The sequence below is a fragment of the Narcine bancroftii genome, chromosome 10, assembly GCF_036971445.1.
Source record: "Narcine bancroftii isolate sNarBan1 chromosome 10, sNarBan1.hap1, whole genome shotgun sequence".
Classification (NCBI taxonomy): Eukaryota; Metazoa; Chordata; class Chondrichthyes; order Torpediniformes; family Narcinidae; genus Narcine; species Narcine bancroftii.
The window spans coordinates 23,524,166-23,550,217 of NC_091478.1; the positions used below are offsets into that span (position 1 = coordinate 23,524,166).

The 26,052-nt window shown below is 43.0% G+C and overlaps 1 protein-coding gene across 6 annotated transcripts in view; it reads right to left on the bottom strand.

Annotated features, from left to right (window-relative positions):
- The window catches only part of LOC138744297 (ectonucleoside triphosphate diphosphohydrolase 4-like), an 85,479-nt gene that overhangs the window by 38,294 nt on the left and 21,133 nt on the right, over positions 1-26,052 (bottom strand). For 4 of the 6 annotated variants that reach the window (XM_069900198.1, XM_069900197.1, XM_069900199.1 and 1 more), the window contains exon 4: positions 11,578-11,783. In XM_069900198.1, the coding sequence (XP_069756299.1) occupies positions 11,578-11,783 (206 nt within the window). Of the gene's footprint in view, positions 1-11,577; positions 11,784-25,474; positions 25,516-26,052 lie in introns of all 6 variants that reach the window. The other 2 variants (XM_069900202.1, XM_069900200.1) reach the window with 1 other exon arrangement.

A 26,052-nucleotide genomic window follows, 5' to 3' on the forward strand; every position in this document is an offset into this window, starting at 1 on the left:
ATGCATGTAAAAAAAAATTGACATCATGCATCTAATGTAAATCTAATGTCAGCAAATGCAATATTTCCTGAATGATGGCATGTGAATGGATTATATTCATTACGTTTACAAATATATAATAAAAATATTTTAAAGAAAAATAAGCTGATCAATTTTACCATAACACTGTACAATTTTCAAATTTTGCTGTTAAGAGTTTACTGTATTTATTTCAGCTGTACCTCTTGCTTGGAATCTGAAGGTCACGAATTCCATTCCCTCTCCAGAAGGACAGGCATTTAATCTAATCTGATGGCACAGAAGGAGTGCTACACTGAGATCTTATTTATTTTCACAAACTTTTCCAAAGAAGCAGGTAGGTGACAAGGTTCTTTCAAATGCAGAGGTGGCATTTTAAAAAAAAATGTAATTGATAGGAAACTATTTCAGGAGTTCCCAAAATAAAAGATCTTTATAAATCACCATTCAGAACTGTTGTAGCCAATTGTAAAACTGTAGACACCATGGTAATGTAGGAAAAGTAAATCACAAAATTCTGTAGACACCGTGGTTGAAGTAAAAACACAAAATACTGGAGAAGCTCAACAGGTCAAACCGTGTCCTTTATGTAGCAAAGGTAGATACAGAACTGATGTTTCAGGCTTGAGCCCTTCATCCAAGTGTAGGAGCTACTTTACACAGAAAACTGCTCCAAATGAAAACGAGGTATCAACCAGAGAATCTCTTTGAAAGAGCAAAAAATATTGGCTGCCGGTAATGGGAGAAATCCCATATTTTTCTCTGAAAAAGTTACAGAGGATCTTTTTATTCTCATCTGAGAGAATCAGCTCAGTTGTACTCAGTCACACTGGAAACTGTGAGAAGTGACTCACACTTCTGAGCATGGCCATGGCACTTTTCAGCAGATGAATAAGAAATATGATTGGTAAATCTGGACTGAGTCAGTAGGTGTCAGCTTCAGCAGGAGTTTAACAGAGGAGGGTTTAATGCAGTGGTTCAAGCCCATTTTTCTACTTCACTGAATAGCCCCATATAGTTAATTTATTATTAGCTTCTGCAGATATGGACAAATCAATAAACCGCATCAGGCCAGAAAATTATGGGCCAGGTAGAATGTGATACATCTGCATTTACAATTGTATGAATATAATTGTTTATACACTCCACGGCAGTTAAAATATCGCTGGCTCTCCACTCAGCTCTGGATCACCTCAAAAACAGCATTTCATAAATAAGGCTGCTCTTCATCGACAACAGCTCAGCCTTCAATACCATTATTCCCTCAGTGCTGGTCAAGAAGTTACAAACTCTAGGCCTCTGTACCCAACTCTGCAACTGGATCTTGACTTTTTCATTGGAAGACCACAGTCAGTATGAATTGGAATCAACGTCTCCTCCTCACTGATCATCAACGCAGGCACACCCCAAAGATGCATACTTCGCCCACTGCTCTACTCATTATACACCCATGACTGTGTGACCAGGCACAATTCCAATCCCATTTACAAGTTTGCCAATGACACCATAGTTGTTGGCAGAATTACAAATGGCAAAAAGGAAGCGTACAAGTGGGAGATAGATCAGCTCATTGAATGGCGTAATGACAACAACCTTGCACTCAATGTTAGGAAAACCAAGGAGATGATTGTGGACTTCAGGAGGAAGTCAGGGGAACACAACCCAGTCCTCAATGAGGGCTGAGTAGTGGAGAGGGTCAGGAACGTCAAATTCCTGGTTGTCAACATCTCCAAGGATCTGTCCTGGGGACTCCATGTTGATGCAATCACAAAGAAGGTTCGCCACCAGCTATACTTTGTGAGGAGTCTGAAGAGATCTGATATGTCACCGAAGAGTCTCATAAACTTCTATAGGCGTACCATGGAGAGCATTCTGGCTGGTAGCATCACTGTCTGGTATGGAGGCACCAACTCTCAGGACCAGAAAACACTCCAGATGGTTGTTAACTTCGCCTGCGACATTACAGACACCAGACTTCACTCCATTGAGGACATCTACATGAGGTGGTATCTTAAAAAGAAAAGCAGCCTCTATCCTCAAAGGCCCCCACCACCCAGTCCTTGCCCTCTTCACTCTGCTACCATTGGGGAAAAAGGTATAGGAGCCTAAAGACGAGCACTCAGCGGCACAAGGACAGATTCTTCCCCGCAGCCATCAGATTCCTGAATGATCAATGAACCAAAGACACTGCCTCATTTTTCACGCACTATTGTTATTTTTTAAATATTGTAATGTTGTAAGATGATTATAATATGAATGTTTACACTGTGACGCTGTTGCAAATCACTGAATTTCAACGCTTGTTCATGACAATAAATTTTGATTCTGATAATGATGAAGTAATTTAGGTTCAACACCACAGGGAGGCAGCAGAGATCCACAAACAAAAAGGATGAATAACAGCAAAGTATTTATTGCTGGAGGAACTCAACAAATCATGCGACATCCATAGGTAGAAAGAAATGTTTCAGGTCTGAACCCTTCATCAAAGCTAATTACAACAAATTATCGAACTGCACGAAAACCAACAAGGTCGGGTCAGATACAGCAATGAGCTCTCTGAACCCTTCTCCATTAACAATGGCGTGAAGCAAGGCTGTGTTCTCGCACCAACCCTCTTTTCAATCTTCTTCAGCATGATGCTGAACCAAGCCATGAAAGACCCCAACAATGAAGACGCTGTTTACATCCGGTACCGCACGGATGGCAGTCTCTTCAATCTGAGGCGCCTGCAAGCTCACACCAAGACACAAGAGAAACTTGTCCGTGAACTACTCTTTGCAGATGATGCCGCTTTAGTTGCCCATTCAGAGCCAGCTCTTCAGCGCTTGACGTCCTGCTTTGCGGAAACTGCCAAAATCTTTGGCCTGGAAGTCAGCCTGAAGAAAACTGAGGTCCTCCATCAGCCAGCTCCCCACCATGACTACCAGCCCCCCCACATCTCCATCGGGCACACAAAACTCAAAATGGTCAACCAGTTTACCTATCTCGGCTGCACCATTTCATCAGATGCAAGGATCGACAATGAGATAGACAACAGACTCGCCAAGGCAAATAGCGCCTTTGGAAGACTACACAAAAGAGTCTGAAAAACCTCACAAAAATAAGCGTATACAGAGCCGTTGTCATACCCACACTCCTGTTCGGCTCCGAATCATGGGTCCTCTACCGGCACCACCTACGGCTCCTAGAACGCTTCCACCAGCGTTGTCTCCGCTCCATCCTCAACATCCATTGGAGCGTTTACACCCCTAACGTCGAAGTACTCGAGATGGCAGAGGTCGACAGCATCGAGTCCACGCTGCTGAAGATCCAGCTGCGCTGGATGGGTCACGTCTCCAGAATGGAGGACCATCGCCTTCCCAAGATCGTGTTATATGGCGAGCTCTCCACTGGCCACCGTGACAGAGGTGCACCAAAGAAAAGGTACAAGGACTGCCTAAAGAAATCTCTTGGTGCCTGCCACATTGACCACCGCCAGTGGGCTGATAACGCCTCAAACCGTGCATCTTGGCGCCTCACAGTTTGGCGGGCAGCAACCTCCTTTGAAGAAAACCGCAGAGCCCACCTCACTGACAAAAGGCAAAGGAGGAAAAACCCAACACCCAACTCCAACCAACCAATTTTCCCTTGCAACCGCTGCAATCGTGTCTGCCTGTCCCGCATCAGACTTGTCAGCCACAAACGAGCCTGCAGCTGACGTGGACTTTTTACCCCCTCCATAAATCTTCGTCCGCGAAGCCAAGCCAAAGAAAAGAATTTATTGCTGGAGGAACTCAACAAATCATGCGACATCCATAGGTAGAAAGAAATGTTTCAGGTCTGAACCCTTCATCAAAGCTAATTACAACAAGTTGAACTCAGCTAGTTACTGGTAGAGAATGCAGCTGAATTCAAATTGCTGTAACTGATGGAGAGGGTGAGCAAATTTAAGTTCTTGGGAGTCACTAACTCAAAGGATCTTTCCTGGATCCAACACACCAATGGCATTGTGAAGAAAGCACATCAGCGCCTCTACTTCTTTAGGGGTTTGTGGAGGTTCGGTATGACACCAGACACCCTGTCAAATTTCTTCAGATGTGTGGTGGAAAGTGTGCTGACTGGCTGCATTATAGTCTGAAATAGGGACATCAATAGCCCTGCAAAAGATAGTGGACACATGCCACAATCTCACAGGCAAAACTCTCCCCATCATCGAGATAATCTCAAGGGAATGCTGCCGTTGGAGAGCAGCAGCAATCATCAAGGATCTACAACACTTAGCACGTGCTCTGTTCTCGCTGCTGCTATTCTTTTCTTTGGCTTGGCTTCGCGGACGAAGATTTATGGAGGGGGTAAATGTCCACGTCAGCTGCAGGCTCGTTTGTGGCTGACAAGTCCGATGCGGGACAGGCAGACACGGTTGCAGCGATTGCAGGGGAAAATTGGTGGGTTGCGATTGGGTGTTGGGTTTTTCCTCCTTTGCCTTTTGTCAGTGAGGTGGGCTCTGCGGTCTTCTTCAAAGGAGGTTGCTGCCCGCCAAACTGTGAGGCGCCAAGATGCACAGTTTGAGGCGATATCAGCCCACTGGCGGTGGTCAATGTGGCAGGCACCAAGAGATTTGTTTAGGCAGTCCTTGTACCTTTTCTTTGGTGCACCTCTGTCACGGTGGCCAGTGGAGAGCTCGCCATATAACACGATCTTGGGAAGGCAATGGTCCTCCATTCTGGAGACGTGACCCACCCAGCACAGCTGGATCTTCAGCAGCGTGGACTCAATGCTGTCAACCTCTGCCATCTCGAGTACTTCGACGTTAGGGATGAAAGCGCTCCAATGAATGTTGAGGATGGAGCGGAGACAACGCTGGTGGAAGCGTTCTAGGAGCCGTAGGTGATGCCGGTAGAGGACCCATGATTCGGAGCCGAACAGGAGTGTGGGTATGACAACGGCTCTGTATACGCTTATCTTTGTGAGGTTTTTCAGTTGGTTGTTTTTCCAGACTCTTATGTGTAGTCTTCCAAAGGCGCTATTTGCCTTGGCGAGTCTGTTGTCTATCTCATTGTCGATTCTTGCATCTGATGAAATGGTGCAGCCGAGATAGGTAAACTGGTTGACCGTTTTGAGTTTTGTGTGCCCGATGGAGATGTGGGGGGGCTGGTAGTCATGGTGGGGAGCTGGCTGATGGAGGACCTCAGTTTTCTTCAGGCTGACTTCCAGGCCAAACATTTTGGCAGTTTCCGCAAAACAGGACGTCAAGCGCTGAAGAGCTGGCTCTGAATGGGCAACAAGACTCATACCACCAGGTTCAGGGACAGTTGCTGCCCCTCAACAATGAACTCAATCAGGGATTCATTTAAAGACTCTTACTTTTGCACTTACTCCTTTTATCTCTCTGTATTGCAGAGTTTGTTTACGTCGGCAAGTGCAACGACAATGGGCGCCTCCTGTTGGAGCTCTGCGCAGAACAGCGGCTTGTCATTACAAACACCCTTTTTCAGCAGAGGGACAGCCTTAAGACCACCTGGATGCATCCCCGATCCAAACACTGGCACCTCCTGGACTACATCCTGGTGCGAGAAAGTGACAAACAAGATGTGCTCCACACCAGGGTCATGCCTAGCGCGGAATGCCACACTGACCACCGGCTGGTTTGCTGCAAGCTCAACCTTCACTTCAAGCCAAAGCCCAGGAACAATAAAGCCCCCAGAAAGAGGTTCAATGTTGGAAAACTGCAGTCAGAAGAAGCGAGAGGAAACTTCCAGGCAAACCTCAAAGCAAAGCTCGACGTTGCAACCCGCCTCACGGACCCGTCCCCTGAAACCCTCTGGGATCAGTTGAAGACTACCATACTGCAATCCACTGAAGAGGTACTGGGCTTCTCCTCCAGGAAAAACAAGGACTGGTTTGACGAAAACAGCCAGGAAATCCAGGAGCTGCTGGCAAAGAAGCGAGCTGCCCACCAGGCTCACCTTACAAAGCCGTCCTGTCCAGAGAAGAAACAAGCCTTCCGTCGCGCATGCAGCCATCTTCAGCGCAAACTCCGGGAGATCCAAAATGAGTGGTGGACTAGCCTCGCCAAACGAACACAGCTCAGCGCGGACATTGGCGACTTCAGGGGTTTCTACGAGGCTCTAAAGGCTGTGTACGGCCCCTCACCCCAAGTCCAAAGCCCGCTGCGCAGCTCAGACGGCAAAGTCCTCCTCAGCGACAAGATCTCCATCCTCAACCGATGGTCAGAACACTTCCAATCTCTTTTCAGTACCAACCGCTCAGTCCAAGATTCCGCCCTGCTCCAGCTCCCTCAACAGCCCCTAAGGCTAGAGCTGGATGAGGTTCCCACCCTGGATGAGACATATAAGGCAATCGAACAACTGAAAAGTGGCAAAGCAGCAGGTATGGATGGAATCCCCCCAGAAGTCTGGAAGGCTGGCGGCAAAACTCTGCATGCCAAACTGCATGAGTTTTTCAAGCTTTGTTGGGACCAAGGTAAACTGCCTCAGGATCTTCGTGATGCCACCATCATCACCCTGTACAAAAACAAAGGCGAGAAATCAGACTGCTCAAACTACAGGGGAATCACGTTGCTCTCCATTGCAGGCAAAATCTTCGCTAGGATTCTACTAAATAGAATAATACCTAGTGTCGCTGAGAATATTCTCCCAGAATCACAGTGCGGCTTTCGCGCAAACAGAGGAACCACTGACATGGTCTTTGCCCTCAGACAGCTCCAAGAAAAGTGCAGAGAACAAAACAAAGGACTCTACATCACCTTTGTTGACCTCACCAAAGCCTTCGACACCGTGAGCAGGAAAGGGCTTTGGCAAATACTAGAGCGCATCGGATGTCCCCCAAAGTTCCTCAACATGATTATCCAACTGCACGAAAACCAACAAGGTCGGGTCAGATACAGCAATGAGCTCTCTGAACCCTTCTCCATTAACAATGGCGTGAAGCAAGGCTGTGTTCTCGCACCAACCCTCTTTTCAATCTTCTTCAGCATGATGCTGAACCAAGCCATGAAAGACCCCAACAATGAAGACGCTGTTTACATCCGGTACCGCACGGATGGCAGTCTCTTCAATCTGAGGCGCCTGCAAGCTCACACCAAGACACAAGAGAAACTTGTCCGTGAACTACTCTTTGCAGATGATGCCGCTTTAGTTGCCCATTCAGAGCCAGCTCTTCAGCGCTTGACGTCCTGCTTTGCGGAAACTGCCAAAATGTTTGGCCTGGAAGTCAGCCTGAAGAAAACTGAGGTCCTCCATCAGCCAGCTCCCCACCATGACTACCAGCCCCCCCACATCTCCATCGGGCACACAAAACTCAAAACGGTCAACCAGTTTACCTATCTCGGCTGCACCATTTCATCAGATGCAAGGATCGACAATGAGATAGACAACAGACTCGCCAAGGCAAATAGCGCCTTTGGAAGACTACACAAAAGAGTCTGGAAAAACAACCAACTGAAAAACCTCACAAAGATAAGCGTATACAGAGCCGTTGTCATACCCACACTCCTGTTCGGCTCCGAATCATGGGTCCTCTACCGGCACCACCTACGGCTCCTAGAACGCTTCCACCAGCGTTGTCTCCGCTCCATCCTCAACATCCATTGGAGCGCTCACACCCCTAACGTCGAGGTACTCGAGATGGCAGAGGTCGACAGCATCGAGTCCACGCTGCTGAAGATCCAGCTGCGCTGGATGGGTCACGTCTCCAGAATGGAGGACCATCGCCTTCCCAAGATCGTATTATATGGCGAGCTCTCCACTGGCCACCGTGACAGAGGTGCACCAAAGAAAAGGTACAAGGACTGCCTAAAGAAATCTCTTGGTGCCTGCCACATTGACCACCGCCAGTGGGCTGATAACGCCTCAAACCGTGCATCTTGGCGCCACACAGTTTGGCGGGCAGCAGCCTCCTTTGAAGAAGACCGCAGAGCCCACCTCACTGACAAAAGGCAAAGGAGGAAAAACCCAACACCCAACCCCAACCAACCAATTTTCCCTTGCAACCGCTGCAATCGTGTCTGCCTGTCCCGCATCGGACTGGTCAGCCACAAACGAGCCTGCAGCTGACGTGGACTTTTTACCCCCTCCATAAATCTTCGTCCGCGAAGCCAAGCCAAAGAAAAAAATTTGTTTACATGTATACATTGTGCAGAGTTTTTTTTGTACTACGAATAAGTGGTAATTTTGCCTTAGCCACAGGAAAAAGGATCTCAGGGTCGTATGTGATGCCATGTGTGGACTCTAAAAATAAATCTGATATCATATTCTGATCATTATCTTTATCGAGCTCTGCTGCCTTGGTCTGGTTATGAACATAAAATACACCCAGGATTCCCATGACTTTTTCCTGAATGATCCACTGCAGTATGTTCTTGTTTCCACTGAAGTGAAGGGCTTGTAATTATAGAGCATTGCTTCACGAGATGAACTGCTAGAGAGAGGCAGAAAGACTGTCAGCATCAGCTATGTTCCAACAACTCTCCATGAGACAACTGACCAACTAACACATTTTTTTTTTAAGACCAATCTTTAATGCAATGAGGATATAGAACAGTACTGCACAGGAAACATACCTTTACCTCTATATTTATGTCGAGCAAAATGCAAAATAAAACTAAATCTCTTCTACCTGTACATCCCTCCATATTCATGTGTCTATCTGAAAACCTTTAAAACATGACAAGTCTCTACTTCCACCATTACCCAAGTTGCACATTCCAGCCACATACTATTCTCTCAAGAGAATTAGAGTAATACAGCACAGAAACAGGCCCGTTGGTTTAATGAGCACACCAACCAAGTTGCCTACCCAAGCTAGACCTATTTCCCTATGTTTGGTCAACATCTCTCTAAAGCTTTCTGTGCAAGAAAACCTGGCCCCACACATTCCCTTTTAAACTTTTTCACCTCTTGCCTTAAATGCATCCCCTCAAGAGTTTGACAATTTTACCTTGAGGAAAAGATTCCAACTGTCCACGCTATTCAAGCCTTTTTATAAACTACTATCAGATCTCCCCTCAGCCTCTGGTGCTCCGGTGAAAACAATTCAAGGTTCTCCACCTTCTTCTGATAGCTCATACACTCTAACTCAAGAAGCATCCTTCCTGTAATGTGATGACCAGAATTGCACACAATACTTACCACTGCCGAACCAAAGCTTTGTACAGTGGAAACAGGACTTCCTTACTCTTATACTTGATGCCCTGAACAAAGAAGGCAAACATGCCTTCTTCCCCATCTTATCTATTTGCTTTGTCACTTTCCAGGATCTATGGGCAGATCCCAGATCCAATGGCATTAAAGGTTCCCCTTCTATTTGACCTCCTGAAGTGCAATATCTCATACTTGTTCAGATTAAACTCCATTTGTCATTTCTCTGCCTGTATCTGTAACTAACTGCTGTATCCTTTAATAGCCCTGGTGAAAGATCACTGTAAAATAAGTTATTACCAATTTTTTCTTACCAGAGATTTTGGCCAACATTTTCTATTTTATTTCAGTACTCTTTATGGGCATATTCTTTTCATTGATCTACGTTACATCAGTACAGAGGGTGGTTAAAACTGCTGAGAAGATCACTGTGGTCTCCCTTCCCGCTATTGATGATATCTTCTCGGAGTGGTGCTTAAAGAGGCTCACAGAATCATTGAAGACCCTTAGCATCCAGCCCACAGTATCTTTGACCCACCACCTCCAAGTAAAAGGTACAGGAGCATAAAAACCAAGACTGCCATACTGGGAAATAGCTTCTTCCCACAGGCGGTGAACAACCTTAGAAACCTGTAAATTACTTTATATAAATTTATTTTGGATTGCTTTGTATATACATATGTTGTATGTGCACTGTAGTCCAGAGATGCGCTGTTCCGTTGGGTTGTCTATGTATACGTACAGTCAGATGACAATAAACTTGAACTTGATTGGGTGAAATATTTCATTCCAAAATAACTCACTGTGTAGGAAATACTTTTGTGACATTCTGATAAAGATGAGCCGCATAGTAAATTTAAGATTAATTTCCTGCAGAGTATGGGAGATATCCCTTGGTGTTTTGGTAATGTGCATTACGACTTTGCCTGAATTCATATTGCAGATTATTCAGAAACATTGAATAGTGACCCCTATCCATGACAAAGCAATTTAAATACAGCAATATCCCCAAACAGCTGTAAGACCTTTGCAAAAATCAGTTCCAAGTTTTGTTTGCCCCATGCAGCTCATTGCCTAAATGCTGGAATTTTAAACACTTTCACAGATTTCAATAAAGTATACAATCTTAGATTAGATAGAAGGATAGATACTTTTTCCTCAAAAATATACACCAATACTTACGTAAATGTCTTATAATAGCAATCTGCTTGCAGCGTCTCTCAAGTTCGGCCCAATGACCATAAATGATGCTCAAGGTATGGTCTAAGCATCACATTTGTCCTTAATGGCCTGAAACATTGGTTTTGTACCTTTATATTTGCTATATAAAGTACACTGTTTGACCTGCTGACTTCCTCCAGCATTGTGCTTTCACCATTTTATTTGTACGGTTTGGTTCTGAGTTAGAGTGGGTGCATAGTTTAAAGCTATAGAGTCTTTGTAGATTACTGATCTGCCACAGTTGGACCCCAAGGCATTAACTATTAGTTTAAAGCCAGTCATGGTGTTGGTGTTCTTTTTCGTTCTTTTATAAAATGTGCACTTACACTTGCAAGAATTTTCATTTGTCATTTCAAATGTATTGGCACATGTTAAGGTGCAATGCGAACGTTTTGTTTTGTAAGCTTTGCAGCCAGTCATTTCAGACAGACGACAACATGGACAGAAGTGCAGAGTACAGAGAGAGATCAGTTAGTGCAGACCACATAACTTTACTAATGTGAGGTTCATTCAGGAGTCTGATGACAGCAGGAAAGAAATGTTCCTTGAATTGAGTGGTGCATGATCTCATAGATGCGCATCTTCTTCCCAACGAGAGGATGGGTGGTGAGAGGGAAGAGAGTATGGCCAGGGTGGGATGAGATTTTAACATAATAGATGAATTTCCAAGGCAGCAAGAAGCGTAGAGGGAGTTGCTGGGGGTGTTTGTATGATGGACTGGGCTACATTCTTGCCTATTTAAACATTTTGGTCAGCTCATCATGTGACTCGTTTCCTGGTCGTGTTGTTGAGGAACAACCATTGGTTGAGACACATCATGATAGCCTTCAATTAGGACTGTTGAACTTAATTATTTTTAACACCCATCTGACCTTCCAGAAATAACAGCTGAAACCTCTGCTTTACAGCATTACGAAGGGCAACCCTACCACTCTATCTTCAATGTGACAACACTCCCTCACTGCTGGACAGTTCTTGGGCTCCACTCTCTGGAGTTGGATTGGAACCAACCTTCTGAATCAGAAGGTACATGGACTGAGCCGGCAGACACAACCTGAAGAACATTTCGAAGGTACGGTGGGCACTGGAAAGCAGAAATAAATAACTTCTCAGCTGTTCAGAGCACGACTTCATTGTGGGGAAAATGGAATGACATACGCATCACAAAAGTCCACGGATCCATCTAGATCGTGATTACCTGGCTTGATTTTCTTAACCACCGGCTTCCTGCTCTTGTCTTTCATCTGTCTGATGTTGAGGAGATCGTGAGGATTCCCATTGTGCTGTGGCCAGAAGTAAACAAACACCCGGGACCCACTACTCCCACAGTCGATCACCACTCCATAGTTCAGATCAGCATCATTAATATTTGTAGGTTCCATATCTTCAATTCTGGCCAAGTACCTGTACAAGAGATATAGTACAATACAAGGACAATAAATAACTATTCTATTGACAGGATATCTACAATGCCATGTGTTTCTAATCGCTTTCATATCAACACAGACAACACCATTGAGAGTCACCCTCTATGAAACAATCAAAATAATTTTAAGTTTGCAACATCACTCTTGGCAGAACAAGAAATTTGGACACAAATTGAAGCCTCATCCAGCAGTCATCTGCTGGAGTAGGAAGTTATTTGACCCCAAGACAACCACTTCTTCCAATGTTTTCGGTTGTTACCAGACTTTGATTTTCAGTATGGCTCAGTGAGGAACACAGGTGTTTGTTTGAGGAGTACGAGCATAAATGTGATTCTTCAGCGCAGGAGAGAGTTGCACTGCAGAAGCCATTTTGTAGAGAAAGCATTAAACAGTGGAGTTTGGTCTTTCTGGTGGACAAAATTTTTTTTAAATAGGGCAGGTTGTTATATGCATCTAACCAAATATTTATCCCTCAGTTCACATGGGATAAATGTGCTTTAAATTCTTATTGTTCACTGGTTACTAAAACTGATCTGATCATCCAGCTATTAAATTGCTTTCTGTGGGAACTTGTCATGTGCGTTGGCTTCTGAGACCTCTATGTGACAACAGAGTTAGAGAAACACCACCTTCCTTGGTTCTACTGCAGCTTGGGATGCCCTGAAAAGATATGCAAGGCACAATATCTTTCTCTTTCATTCTTGACTGAACATGCCCAGTACCTAAGATCAGGAAGAGAATTCTTCTGTCAACATTAGCCCAAGAGGACCCGTCCATGACAACAATTTAACTTTGTTTATTTGTTACCAAATACCTAGGATAGTAAGAAAGCTACTTCTGTGAGCAGACCAACAGGGTATCTCTCGCATTAACATACAGCTGTGTAAAGAGCACAATTTACAGGTCGGCATGAAAAAAGAGCACTGAGTGAGGGCTTGCACGAGAGCACTGTTGCAGCATTCATTCAGGAGCTTGATGGCTGCAGAGAAGAAATGGTCTTTAAGCCGGTTGGTGGACGTTTTCACACCCTCAAGCCTTTTTCCTGATGGCAGGAGGGAAAAGAGAGTGTCTCCAGGGTGCGATGAGTCTTTCAGAATATTGGTTGCTTTTTCTAGGCAGCAGAAGATGTAGATGAGTCCACAGAGAGGGGGATGGGGATGGGGAAGCTTTCACTATGTCCTGAGCTGCCTTCACCATCTTCTGGAGCTTTTTCTGAACATAAGAGCAGCTCCTGTACCAAGCTGCAATCCACCCAGCATGTCTGTTTTTGATGGTGCACCTACAGATGTTGTTGAGGGGCAAGAGGGATGTGCTGAACTCCCTCAGTCTTCCAAGAAAGTAGAGGCATTGGGTGCATTTTCTTGATCCTTGTGTTAACGTGCTTGTCCCAAATCAGGTCATTAGAAATGTTTATTCCAAAGAACTTGAAGCTATCCCCTCTTTTAACTTCAATACAATTAAAGTGGACAGGTCGAATCTGCCCTCTCTCCTGAATAATAAATTTCACGTACGTAACGCAAATATAATCGAACATTAGTAAAACATGAAAATCTGCAGACACAGTGATTGAAGTAGAAACACACCTGCTGGAGAAATTCAGCCAGTTAAACAGTGTACTTTATCTAGCAAAGCGCCTGCCTACATTTTGTCCATGCCTTGTTGAAGGGCTCAAGCATGAAATGTTGGTTTATCTTTATCATTGCTATACAAGTACGCCATTTGACCAGCTGAGTTTCTTCAGCATTTTGTTTCTACAATTGAACATTTTTGCATCTGGTTACTGTTATTTTTGCCGATGTAGTTCCCAAATTTCATCCTGACATTAAACTTTCTTCTTCTCCATGGACTCCATCCACATCTCCTGCTGACAGAGGAAACCCACTTCATTTAATTAAACAAAATTATCAGTAAATGGTGTTGGCAACATTCTCCCACTTGCTAACATTGAGACAGGGCAAGCATCAATAAATCACTCTCCCAAGCAATGACTGCAATGCCTTGATACAAATGACATCAAAAACATGACTGCATTGATGAAAAGCTGATGCAACATAGGAATTCACCAGTACTGCACTATCTGCTAGAAAGGAATAAAATAAATGATCAACTACCAAAATTAATATTGATGCAAAATCAACTAATCCCTTTCACAATAGAGAACCTTTCCTTTAGAGAATGGGAGAGAAAAGGGAACAAAAGAATAGAAAATTGTTTTTCGGGAAATAAATTATTATCTTTTGAACAAATGAAGGACAAATATGGTATAACTCACGGTACAATATTTGCACACCACCAACTGAAAACCTACTTGAAGGACAAATTGGGAAGCAGGCTGAGGTTACCAGAAGGAAGCAATTTTGAATATGTGATTACAGACACAATGATAATTAAAAGATTTATAACAAGCATGTACATCAAACTGCAAGAGAAAGAGAACAAGGAAACAAGCTGTAAACCCAAACAAAAATGGGAACAAGATCTAAACATAAAGATAAAGAATGAAACATGGGAAAAGCTATGCTCCAGAACTATGAGAAATACAATAAACACGAGGTTACGCATGATACAATATAATTGGTTACACAGAGTATACACCATGCCCCAAAAGTTAAATAAATGGGACCCAACAGTATCAGATCAATGTTTTCGCTGTAAGAAGGAAACGGGAACACATGCAATTTGGGCATGTGAGAAAGTGGAAAAGTTTTGGGAAGATCTAAACCAGGTATTAAATAAAATCACAAAAAGCAACATACCAAAAAATCCAGAGATCTTTCTTCTAAGTAATATAAGAAGTAAAGAACTTGGACTCGATTTGGATGAAGCACAAAAAAGATTTATTATGATAGCCTTAGCTGTAGCAAAAAAATGTATAATGTCAACCTGAAAATTAGAAGATAGCCTGAGAATACAGCAATGGTACTTAGAAATGAATAAATGTATTCCATTGGAAAAAATAACATATAATTTAAGAAATAACATCACAGTATTCGAACAAATTTGGGAACCGTACAGGGAACACAACAGAGAAGTCCTACTGCGGACCTCCACCACCTAAAATGACAGGAGAAGACGACGAAATGAACTGACCCAGAGTGTAAAAGTAGATGACACAAATTTCTTGTTTACTTTCATTGTGTGATGACATTATTTAATGGGTTTAATGTATAATATAGGTTGAACGTTGAGTGGGTAGGGGGGGGTGAAGGAGGGAGGGAAGGGAGGGGGTAAAAAGGGAGAAAATGACACTGTGTATATTCAAGAGGGAAATGTTTGTGTGTATTTTGGTCAGTATGGTTCATAGTGTGAAAAATAAAAAAAATTTAAAAATTAAAACATGACTGCGTTTATGTAGTGTTCTTGAAAATCACAGATTCATCAGTGAACCAGTGAGGAGCTTGCACCTAGCTGCATGATACTGGAGACCAGCTTGTGGGAACCAGATAGCGGGATTGGGATTCAGGAGGATGCTGACAGCAAGCTGGGCTCCCAAAGGGACTCGGGTGTTGACATCTCCGGTTCAGAACCAAGAGTTGAGGAGGGATGCTTGGATGGTGAAACTCAGGTTCACTGTTGGAACATGCAGGAGGCAATGTGGCTACAGAGGTTACAAGAGTTCTGGAAACAACAGCCTTGGAGATCCACGGAAACTTGGTGTCTCTGAAGGGACTCTCTTTTTCACTTCTTGGCATGGCTGCTGGAGAAATGGCATCTCTGTGTGCCTTTACAGACAAACAAAGCAAACACATTTTGTGGACGGCAATAAAGGAATCTGAACTAAACCTGAAATAGTTCAGAACAAATGACATGAGAGGGAAGTGGGAATCTGACCAGACTTGGGCACTGGTGTAAAGGAGAAATGGTTAAAAGTTGATTTCAGATTTGTTATCAGAGTAAATACATGAAATCACTTACGATCTTGAGATTCTTCTTCTTGTGGGCGAGTCAGAATTACCACTCATTGGTTGTGCAAAAAAACTTTACACAATATACACATATAGACCAATAAAGAAATGTAAACAAACTGAATGTGTAATACAGAGAGAATAACATCAATAAAGTGCAAAAGTAATAGTCCTTAGTCCCTGATTAGTTTGTTGTTGAGGATTTTGATGGTGGAGGGGTAGCAGCTGTTCCTGAACTTGGTGGTATGAATCTTGTGGCACCAATACTTCTTTCCTGATGGCAGTAGCAAAAACACAACATGTGCTGGGTGGTGTGGATCCTTGATGATTGCTGCTACTCTCTGACGGTAGTGTTGTCAATTGTGGGGAGGGTTTTTCCAGTGATGTCCTATGCTGTGTCCACTACCTTTTGCCGGAACTTATGCTCATGGGTATTGGTATCTACATACCAATACATACAGTCAGTCAGCACACTTTCCACCAATCATCTGTAGAAATTTGCCAGTGTTTCCGACGTCATACCAAAACTCCACAAACTCCTGAGGAAGTAGAGGCGCAAACTCCTGAGGAAGTAGAGGCGCAAACACCTGAGGAAGTAGAGGCGCAAACTCCTGAGGAAGTAGAGGCGCAAACTCCTGAGGAAGTAGAGGCGCAAACTCCTGAGGAAGTAGAGGCGCAAACTCCTGAGGAAGTAGAGGCGCAAACTCCTGAGGAAGTAGAGGCGCAAACTCCTGAGGAAGTAGAGGCGCAAACTCCTGAGGAAGTAGAGGCGCAAACCCCTGAGGAAGTAGAGGCGCAAACCCCTGAGGAAGTAGAGGCGCAAACTCCTGAGGAAGTAGAGGCGCAAACTCCTGAGGAAGTAGAGGCGCAAACTCCTGAGGAAGTAGAGGCGCAAACTCCTGAGGAAGTAGAGGCGCAAACTCCTGAGGAAGTAGAGGCGCAAACTCCTGAGGAAGTAGAGGCGCAAACTCCTGAGGAAGTAGAGGCGCAAACTCCTGAGGAAGTAGAGGCGCAAACTCCTGAGGAAGTAGAGGCGCAAACTCCTGAGGAAGTAGAGGCGCAAACTCCTGAGGAAGTAGAGGCGCAAACTCCTGAGGAAGTAGAGGCGCAAACTCCTGAGGAAGTAGAGGTGTAAACTCCTGAGGAAGTAGTGGTGCAAACTCCTGAGGAAGTAGAGGCGCTGACAGGTTTTCTTCATGATGCCATTAGTGTGTTGGGTCCAGGAAAGATCCTACGAGATAGTAACTCCCAAGAACTTAAATTTGCTCACCCTCTCAACTTCTGATCCTTAATGATCACTGGATCATACACCTATGGTTTTCCCTTCCTAAAGTCAACCATCAGTTCCTTGGTTTTGGTGACGTCGCGTGCGAGGCTGTTGTTGGTGCACCATTCAGTGAAGTTTTCAATCTTCCTCCTGCATGCTGACTCGTCGCCCCTATTCAGTGGTCTGGGGGGATTGTGCAAGTTTTAGGAGCTGGTAGAATCCAAATCTGAAACTTCATCCCACCCTCACCAGCCATTTCTTATCTCATTTTAAAAATGGAAAACCAACATGTTTAATCTATACATGCTAGCAATTTGATTAAAGCAATATAAATAGAATAAACAGGACTTCAAACACTCATTGTCAGGCTAAATATGAAAAGAACCCTTGATCAGCTGCCAGTTTCCAGCAGCCTTGAAAATTAAGGTTGACAGTTCATGGGAATAATCTGTTTAACAGACTTCAGAATTAACAATTAAAAATAACGTGAATGCTGACAGCCATCATAAGATCAAGGGCAAAACTGGGAAAGACTGCCAATACTGTCAGCAATTGAAGCAGTCAAGTTTAGTTGGTTTCTTCCGTATTTCTCTCCTACCAACTACATAAAAAAAACATTAAAAATATTTTATAGTTTGTCTGTGGTTTCCCCCCCTCCCCTTGAATGTGCTCTGGCCCTCAGGGGGGCTGTGCCACTCCAGTTGAAAATGACTATTTCGAACCATATTTTTTAGATACCAGCAAAGGTATCTGATAATATGGCCTCTTAGCTGCACTGATTTGTGATCATTAATCAATGGTGCCTTGTGCAACATTCAATCTATTATCTCTTGATAATGACAATTTGAGCTTATGTTAAAAAACAATGGTGCATTCATCAGTGATAATATTGGATGAACCTGATGCACTCCAGATCAGAAAAAAAATCATGTTCACATATGTCTTGTCATTTGGAAACAAAAGGAGGAAGGGTCCCCTTTCCAGATCACTCTTTGTGTCGCTCTTGATAAATACCTATCAGGAGGTGTCAGGGTCAGAGCCAACTGAAATATTTTCCATCAACATTTACTGACCCAAATGCACAAGAAAGAACACGATAGGAGATGAACCATTTGCCACTCAATTTGCTCATTAGAAAGCAGAAGGAAGAAAATGCATGAAAGAATGCCAAAATAGACAAGTCAGAATTACTAGAGACATAAATTAGTAAAAACAATGGGACAAAACAATATATTGGCCAACTCCCTTTGGGTTCAATGGGAAAAACTAAACAAGTTTCTACTGACAGACTGGATGTCATATATAGATGAAGATGGTTATACTTCATAGTAGGGACAAAAAGTGGAGGATAAAACATCAGTGTTGTTGTAACCATATATATATATATATATATATGGTTATCCAACTGCACGAAAACCAACAAGGTCGGGTCAGATACAGTAATGAGCTCTCTGAACCCTTCTCCATTAAAAATGGCGTGAAACAAGGGTGCGTTCTCGCACCAACCCTCTTTTCAATCTTCTTCAGCATGATGCTGAACCAAGCCATTAAAGACCTCAACAATGAAGACACTGTTTACATCCGGTACCGCACAGATGGCAGTCTCTTCAATCTGAGGCGCCTGCAAGCTCACACCATGACACAAGAGCAACTTGTTCGTTAACTCTTTGCAGATGATGCCGCTTTAGTTGCCCATTCAGAGCCAGCTCTTCAGCGCTTGACGTCCTGTTTTGCGGAAACTGCCAAAATGTTTGGCCTGGAAGTCAGCCTGAAGAAAACTGAGGTCCTCCATCAGCCAGCTCCCCACCATGACTACCAGCCCCCCCACATCTCCATCGGGCACACAAAACTCAAAACGGTCAACCAGTTTACCTATCTCAGCTGCACCATTTCATCGGATGCAAGGATCGACAACGAGATAGACCACAGACTCACCAAGGCAAATAGCGCCTTTGGAAGACTACACAAAAGAGTCTGGAAAAACAACCAACTGAAAAACCTCACAAAGATCAGCGTATACAGAGCCGTTGTCATACCCACACTCCTGTTCGGCTCCGAATCATGGGTCCTCTACCGGCATCACCTACGGCTCCTAGAACGCTTCCACCAGCGTTGTCTCCGCTCCATCCTCAACATTCATTGGAGCGACTTCATCCCTAACATCGAAGTACTCGAGATGGCAGACGCCGACAGCATCGAATCCACGCTGCTGAAGATCCAACTGCGTTGGATAGATCACGTCTCCAGAATGGAGGACCATCGCCTTCCCAAGATCGTGTTATATGGCGAGCTCTCCACTGGCCACTGTGACAGAGGTGCACCAAAGAAGAAGTACAAGGACTGCCTAAAGAAATCTCTTGGTGCCTGCCACATTGACCACCGCCAGTGGGCTGATATCGCCTCAAACCGTGCATCTTGGCGCCTCACAGTTCAGCAGGCAGCAACCTCCTTTGAAGAAGACCGCAGAGCCCACCTCACTGACAAAAGACAAAGGAGGAAAAACCCAACACCCAACCCCAACCAACCAATTTTCAGATGCAACCGTGTCTGCCTGTCCCGCATTGGACTTGTCAGACACAAACGAGCCTGCAGCTGACGTGGACATTTACCCCTCCATAAATCTTTGTCCGCAAAGCCAAGCCAAAGAAAGAATATATTATATATATATATATATATATATATATGTATTGAAAAGAGGGTTGGTGCGAGAACACAGCCTTGCTTCACGCCATTGTTAATGGAGAAGGGTTCAGAGAGCTCATTGCTGTATCTGACCCGACCTTGTTGGTTTTCGTGCAGTTGGATAATCATGTTGAGGAACTTTGGGGGGCATCCGATGTGCTCTAGTATTTGCCAAAGCCCTTTCCTGCTCACGGTGTCGAAGGCTTTGGTGAGGTCAACAAAGGTGATGTAGAGTCCTTTGTTTTGTTCTCTGCACTTTTCTTGGAGCTGTCTGAGGGCAAAGACCATGTCAGTAGTTCCTCTGTTTGCGTGAAAGCCGCACTGTGATTCTGGGAGAATATTCTTGGTGACACTAGGTATTATTCTATTTAGGAGAATCCTAGCGAAGATTTTGCCTGCAATGGAGAGCAGCGTGATTCCCCTGTAGTTTGAGCAGTCTGATTTCTCGCCTTTGTTTTTGTACAGAGTGATGATGGTGGCATCACGAAGGTCCTGAGGCAGTTTTCCTTGGTCCCAACAAAGCTTGAAAAACTCATGTAGTTTGACATGCAGAGTTTTGCCGCCAGCCTTCCAGACCTCTGTGGGGATTCCATCCATACCTGCTGCTTTGCCACTTTTCAGTTGTTCGATTGCCTTATATGTCTCATCCTGGGTGAGGACCTCATCCAGCTCTAGCCTTAGGGGCTGTTGAGGGAGCTGGAGCAGGGCGGAATCTTGGACTGAGCGGTTGGCACTGAAAAGAGATTGGAAGTGTTCTGACCATCGGTTGAGGATGGAGATCTTGTCGCTGAGGAGGACTTTGCCGTCTGAGCTGCGCAGAGGGCTTTGGACTTGGGGTATATATATGTATGTATGTATATATATATATATAAAAAGTGTAAACGTCGACCCTCCCCCCATTTTTTTGGCCCCAAAATCTGGTATTTTCCATATATTGCATGTAAAGGTTAACCTCCCTATTTTTGGCCCCAGCTGCCTGCCCATCCAAGCTCCCATTGCCCAAACACGGACTTATCATCTGGTCGCCTGCCCGCCCATCCGAGCTCCTGACAAATCGAACAACACAGGTACTTACTGCAGTTAACAGTAGTATACATGTAATAGTCAACCCCCTAAATTTTACCCTAAAAATGAGTCCACAAAATTCAACTATTACATGCATATATACAGTAATACCTACTCTACACAATGCTCATGGAGGAAAATACACAATGCTCAAACCTGATCAGGATTAAGTTTGCAGCAATATTTCCTGTAGTCAAATGACCACCACAAAGAGTGACCATTTAAGTGAAAGAGAACTGGCAACAGGCCTGTGCAGGTGGCCCCTTAAGGAGAAACAAGGACACTGAGAAGATGGTGGCAGTGCGTGAAATGTCGAAGAGTTGCAGCAGAATCAAATTGACTGGAAACATTCTCACTGGGGTATAAGCGCTTAGAAAATGGGGATTTGCAAGTACATCTTCTCTGAGGAGCACTTTGGCAGAAAAATTGAGAAAGCAATAAGTAATGAGTACCCATCAAGGCACCCATCAATATAACAGCTTCTGAAGGGTTTGTATTAACTAGAATAAAATTGATGTTGAATATTGCTTATACGTATAATAGGTTTAAATCTCAAAAGATTGACAGCATTTGCATTAGTAAGTGGTGTCAAAAGATGGCTAGTTGTCCACAGACCTTTCCCAACAACTAAATTGCTGCACTGCCTGTATTAAATTTCAACCAAAGTCTATCTTGCATTTCTAAGTTGTTGGTTCAACGCCACGTTAATTAGTATCTGCTGCTGACAGACAGCTAAATAAGAAGGAATAGCTTCCGATTGCTCTCATTAGATCATTAGAAATTGAGTGTGTATTCACTGGTAACAGTGTTTATGCTCAACATAATTTGTTTCTGTAAGCAAAAATTTCGCTTTCCTGTTGTTGCATGAGAAATTCTATACTCTTTGGTCATAAGATGTTGTGCAGAATCCAAGTAAATTACATTAAGTGCATGGAGACTGACCTTATCTGCACATTTTCCTTCAATTTGGCCAAATTATCGCACATGAGAACTGAAGGACAGCTTCACTATAAAGTGCTTAGCCCATCATAGAACACTTAAAGAGCAAAGTAGCATTAAGTGTAGTGTGCATTAGCAAACAACCATGGGTAATCAATTCAATTGGTCATTTGGCTTCTGTGTTCAAATTCTGAAGGAGTAATATTGGAGAACTGGAAAAGGAAAATATTTCAAACCCAACACAGACTGAGAAGGGAAACTTGAAAGGGACAGTTATCTACTTTTCTGTCCAAATGTTAAGATTGTAAATAAAATTTTTCTTGTATTCTCACATTACTCAAGTTCTGTACAACTACAGTAGAAGTCCCAAAATCCGGATGCCAGAAATCTGGACCACCCAAGAAACCGATCTTTTTGAAAACTCTCAAATTTTTTTAATTTAGCGGGCTTTTGTGTAAGTGCGTGCATGGGTAAGTGCCACAGATACACAGCAGCAACAAGTAACCATGTTTGTTGACATTATTTTTCTTTAAAACTGCTCGTTTTGATAAAAGAAGCATGCTGTATTTGCTAATGAATAAACTAGCAAAATTCACCTGTTCATCTCTTCTTTATTCCTCCTCAAATTTGAATTTTAAAAGTACTGCCCGAGAATCCAGAAAATCTGAAAATCTGGACCAACCCAATCCCTGAGCAGTCTAGATTTTCAGACTTCTACTGTATCAAGATTTTTGTCATCCAGAAGAGAGAGAAAAAACCTTTAAGCCTCATTCAGTCTTCTGTTGCTTCTAAAACCTAAGTTATTTTTCTAAATCCGAGCTTGGAGCATTTACATTTTAGTATCAGCTTGATTGTAGTTGCATTATTATTTTCAATCTTGGTATCCATTCTCCATTACAAACCTTAATCAATGCTTCCCAATTTAAAAGGAAAATTAAATAACTATCTGCTGCTAATGTAGATTTCAAACTCTGACTAAAATTTGACTAATATAACATTATTTAAATCTATAACTAAAGCAATGCAACCTGCAAGATTCCCGAGACCTCTCAATGAGACCATTGCCTGGTATGGAGGTGCCTGTACTCGGGACAAGAAAAATCTCCAGAGAGTTGTTAATTCAGCCTGTGACATCACAGTCACTGGTCTTCATTCCATCAAGGATATCTATTAGAGGTGGTGCCTTAAGAAAGCAGCCTCTATCCTCAAGGACTCCCAACACCCAGGCACTTTTCACTTTGCTACCAATGGAATAAGGGTACAGGAGCCTGAAGATGACCACTCACTGGCACAAGGACAGCTTCTTCCCCTCTGCCATCAGATGTCTGAATGAACAATGAATACTACCTCACTTTGTCTTTTTCTATTCCTTGCAGTATTTTTATTTATTTGGTAAGGTGATTTATATCAATGATGGCACTGTGAAGATGCTGCCAAAAATCAATATATTTTGTGACATGTTTATGACAATAAATTCTGATTCTCATGACAAACGGGGGTAAAACCTGAAAGAAGGGAGTGATCAATTTAACAGAGCAACAGAACAAACAGGTGATTCACCAAAGTACTTATCAAATATTGAAGGAGACTTTAAAGATTTTTTTTTAAAACAATTTGGAATGCAATGGTCATGCCACCAAACAATATTTCATGTTCACAGTAAATATAATAAATAAAGATTTACTAAAAGTCCATTTTTAAATTGTACCAGAACAGGACGACAAGCCAACAATATAGTCATTCATAATGCCTTCCCCTCCAGATGCTTAGTTTATATCATCCATTTCAAAAACATTGCAAGAATTCCCACAGTCAGAGTTTGCTCTTGTGCTAGAGTTAGAAACTCAGTCCAACAACAGACAGTTACTTCTTGGCTGGTAACCTCTAGAAATTAGAAGACTAATTTCCATCCACATCCATCACAGGCTGACTTCCCAGCCACTGAGTGCATCTGTGCAAGGTGCTGTCTCAAGAAGGGACCCCCATCACCTGGGTCACAAACTCTTTTCACTACTACCTTCAGGTAGAAGGTAGAGCATCTCTTAGTTCAAGAACTATTTCTTTCCAACAGCTAGCAGGCTCTTGAGCCTCCCCAGTTACATCAATCAGGGACTATTCAGATACCACAAAAGGTCATGTGACACTATTATAAAGTCACTTTTCTTTTGCACTAGGATAACTGCGAATACATCTTTTTTTTTGCATTTATTGCCTATTTTAATTCAATTTACTATTGCAGTGTATTTATTTATTTATTTTTGTAGGGGTTTTTTTGACAAAGTACCTGTTCAACTGCAGCAAGTGAGAATTTTGGTGTATATGTGTGTTGCACAATGTGTTCAATAATAAACATCATTACAATTTCTCAGTGTCTTTCGTTCAGGCTTTATACAGTTCTGCCAAAGATCTGGAAGGGTCAGAAAGCATCAACAATCTGTGCATATCTAGACAAGTATCTTTCTAAAAAGCCAACAGAATTTTCCACAAGCTTAGAAAATATGACAAATCACCAGAAAGTAAACATTTCTGGCTGGTGGGTTTTTTAAAAATTTGGTTTGATGCAACATTCCATATCTTTGAATTCCAAACCAATGTAAACTTTAGAAATTCACAGCCAGCAGTATCTAGCGCACGATCCATCATAGTTATCTCCTAGGGTCTCCAACTGAACAGATCCCAAAATTTAGCAAAATTCTACAAGCTCCATGTGATAAAGATTTTTCTCCCTGGAGCATTAGAAGCTAAGTAGGGACCTAATAGAGGTTATAAAAATTATGAGGGACATCAGTTAAAAAAAAAACCTAGTCTTTTTCCATCAGAGTAGGTGAACTTAAAGTTAGAGGGTATAGATTTATGACGAAGGAGACCTGAGGGGCACCTTCATCACATAGAGGGTGATAGAAGCATGGACAATTGTTACATTCAAAAGTCATTTAGACAAGTACATGGATAGGAAAGGCTTAGAAGGATATGGGCTGAATGTTGGCAAAAGGGACCAGTTTTGTTGGCATGGACAAGATGGGCTGAAGGGTCAGTTTCTGTGCTATAAAACTCTAGGACTCTACAAATGGTTGGGATGCTGAAATCAGTAAAATTGATGGGAACAGATAGCATACTAGAAATAATATTCATGACATAGTTTAAGGAAGTAGTAAAGCTATTCCAGTACAAATGCAACACTTAACATCTGCCTATATGTGGAAAATTGCCCTGGTATGCCCTGTCCACAAGAAAAAAACAGGACAAAACAATTCTGGCAATTGTCCCTCCAGTCTACTCTCAATCAACAACAAGGTGATGGAAGGTATCATCTACAACTCTACCAGCAAGTCACTTACTCCGTAATCACCTTTCTACAAGCTTCCTGTGCCATGTTAAATGATATGGTCTAGGTCCAGGTCAGTGGAATCAGGCTAGTTTATGGTTCATCGTGACTAGTTGCGCTGAATGGCCTGTCTCTGTACTGTAGAGTTCTATAGTTATAAGAAAGTCTGCAGACACTGGATTGAAGACAATGCACAAAATTGCTGGAGAAATTCAAGCAGGACATGCAGTATCTATACAAAGTAAAGCATAAATAACATTTGGGGCCTTAGCCTCTTGCTCATACTTTGACAAAGGGCTCAGGCCTACAATACTGGTTAACCTGTGCCAGATTTGTATTTGATAAGGATCTCTTAACTCTTGGTTGCATTGCAGTTTTGGTTTAAACACAGACAGCAGTATTAAATTCCAGAGAGATACAGCGTAATATAATTTTTTTTTTCAGTAGTCAGTAGGAGAGAAGTACAGAAAAAACCAAAACTTTACCTGCTTCACAGGGAAGAGGACCATAAACTTTGAGCAGTATCCTATGGGGTGCACAGATGGAGAAAGGTTGAGAATGGCTGGTCTTGAGACAAGTTCAAACCACATCATGAAAAGTCAAAAAATCTAATAGAAGAAAGAACTCATCTTAATAACTATGGAGTTAATGGATACTTATCACCATCCAACTCATGAACATCCTACAGGGAAGGTAATTCTGCCATCTTCAGCTGTCTGGTCTATATGTACCTCCTGGCTGATGGATAGGTTGGATTTAAACTGTTTCAATTCAGCAATATTTAAATTCCCAGTGATATCCACACATGAAAAACAGGTGACTACCTGGACATCAAGGCAGCATTTAAATGTGTGGCCCTGAGGAATCCTGGAAAAAATGGTTACAGGAAACCCAGAGCAAATCTCCTTCACCAGCTGGAATGCAACCTGACATAAAAGAGATGGTTTTGTCTGTTGGAGATCTAACATTGCTGCAGGAATTCTTTAGGTTATTGTTCTTGGGCCAAGAGTTTTTAACTACCTGTGATTTTACCTTCACTAGGTTAGAAACTTGGATCATTGCT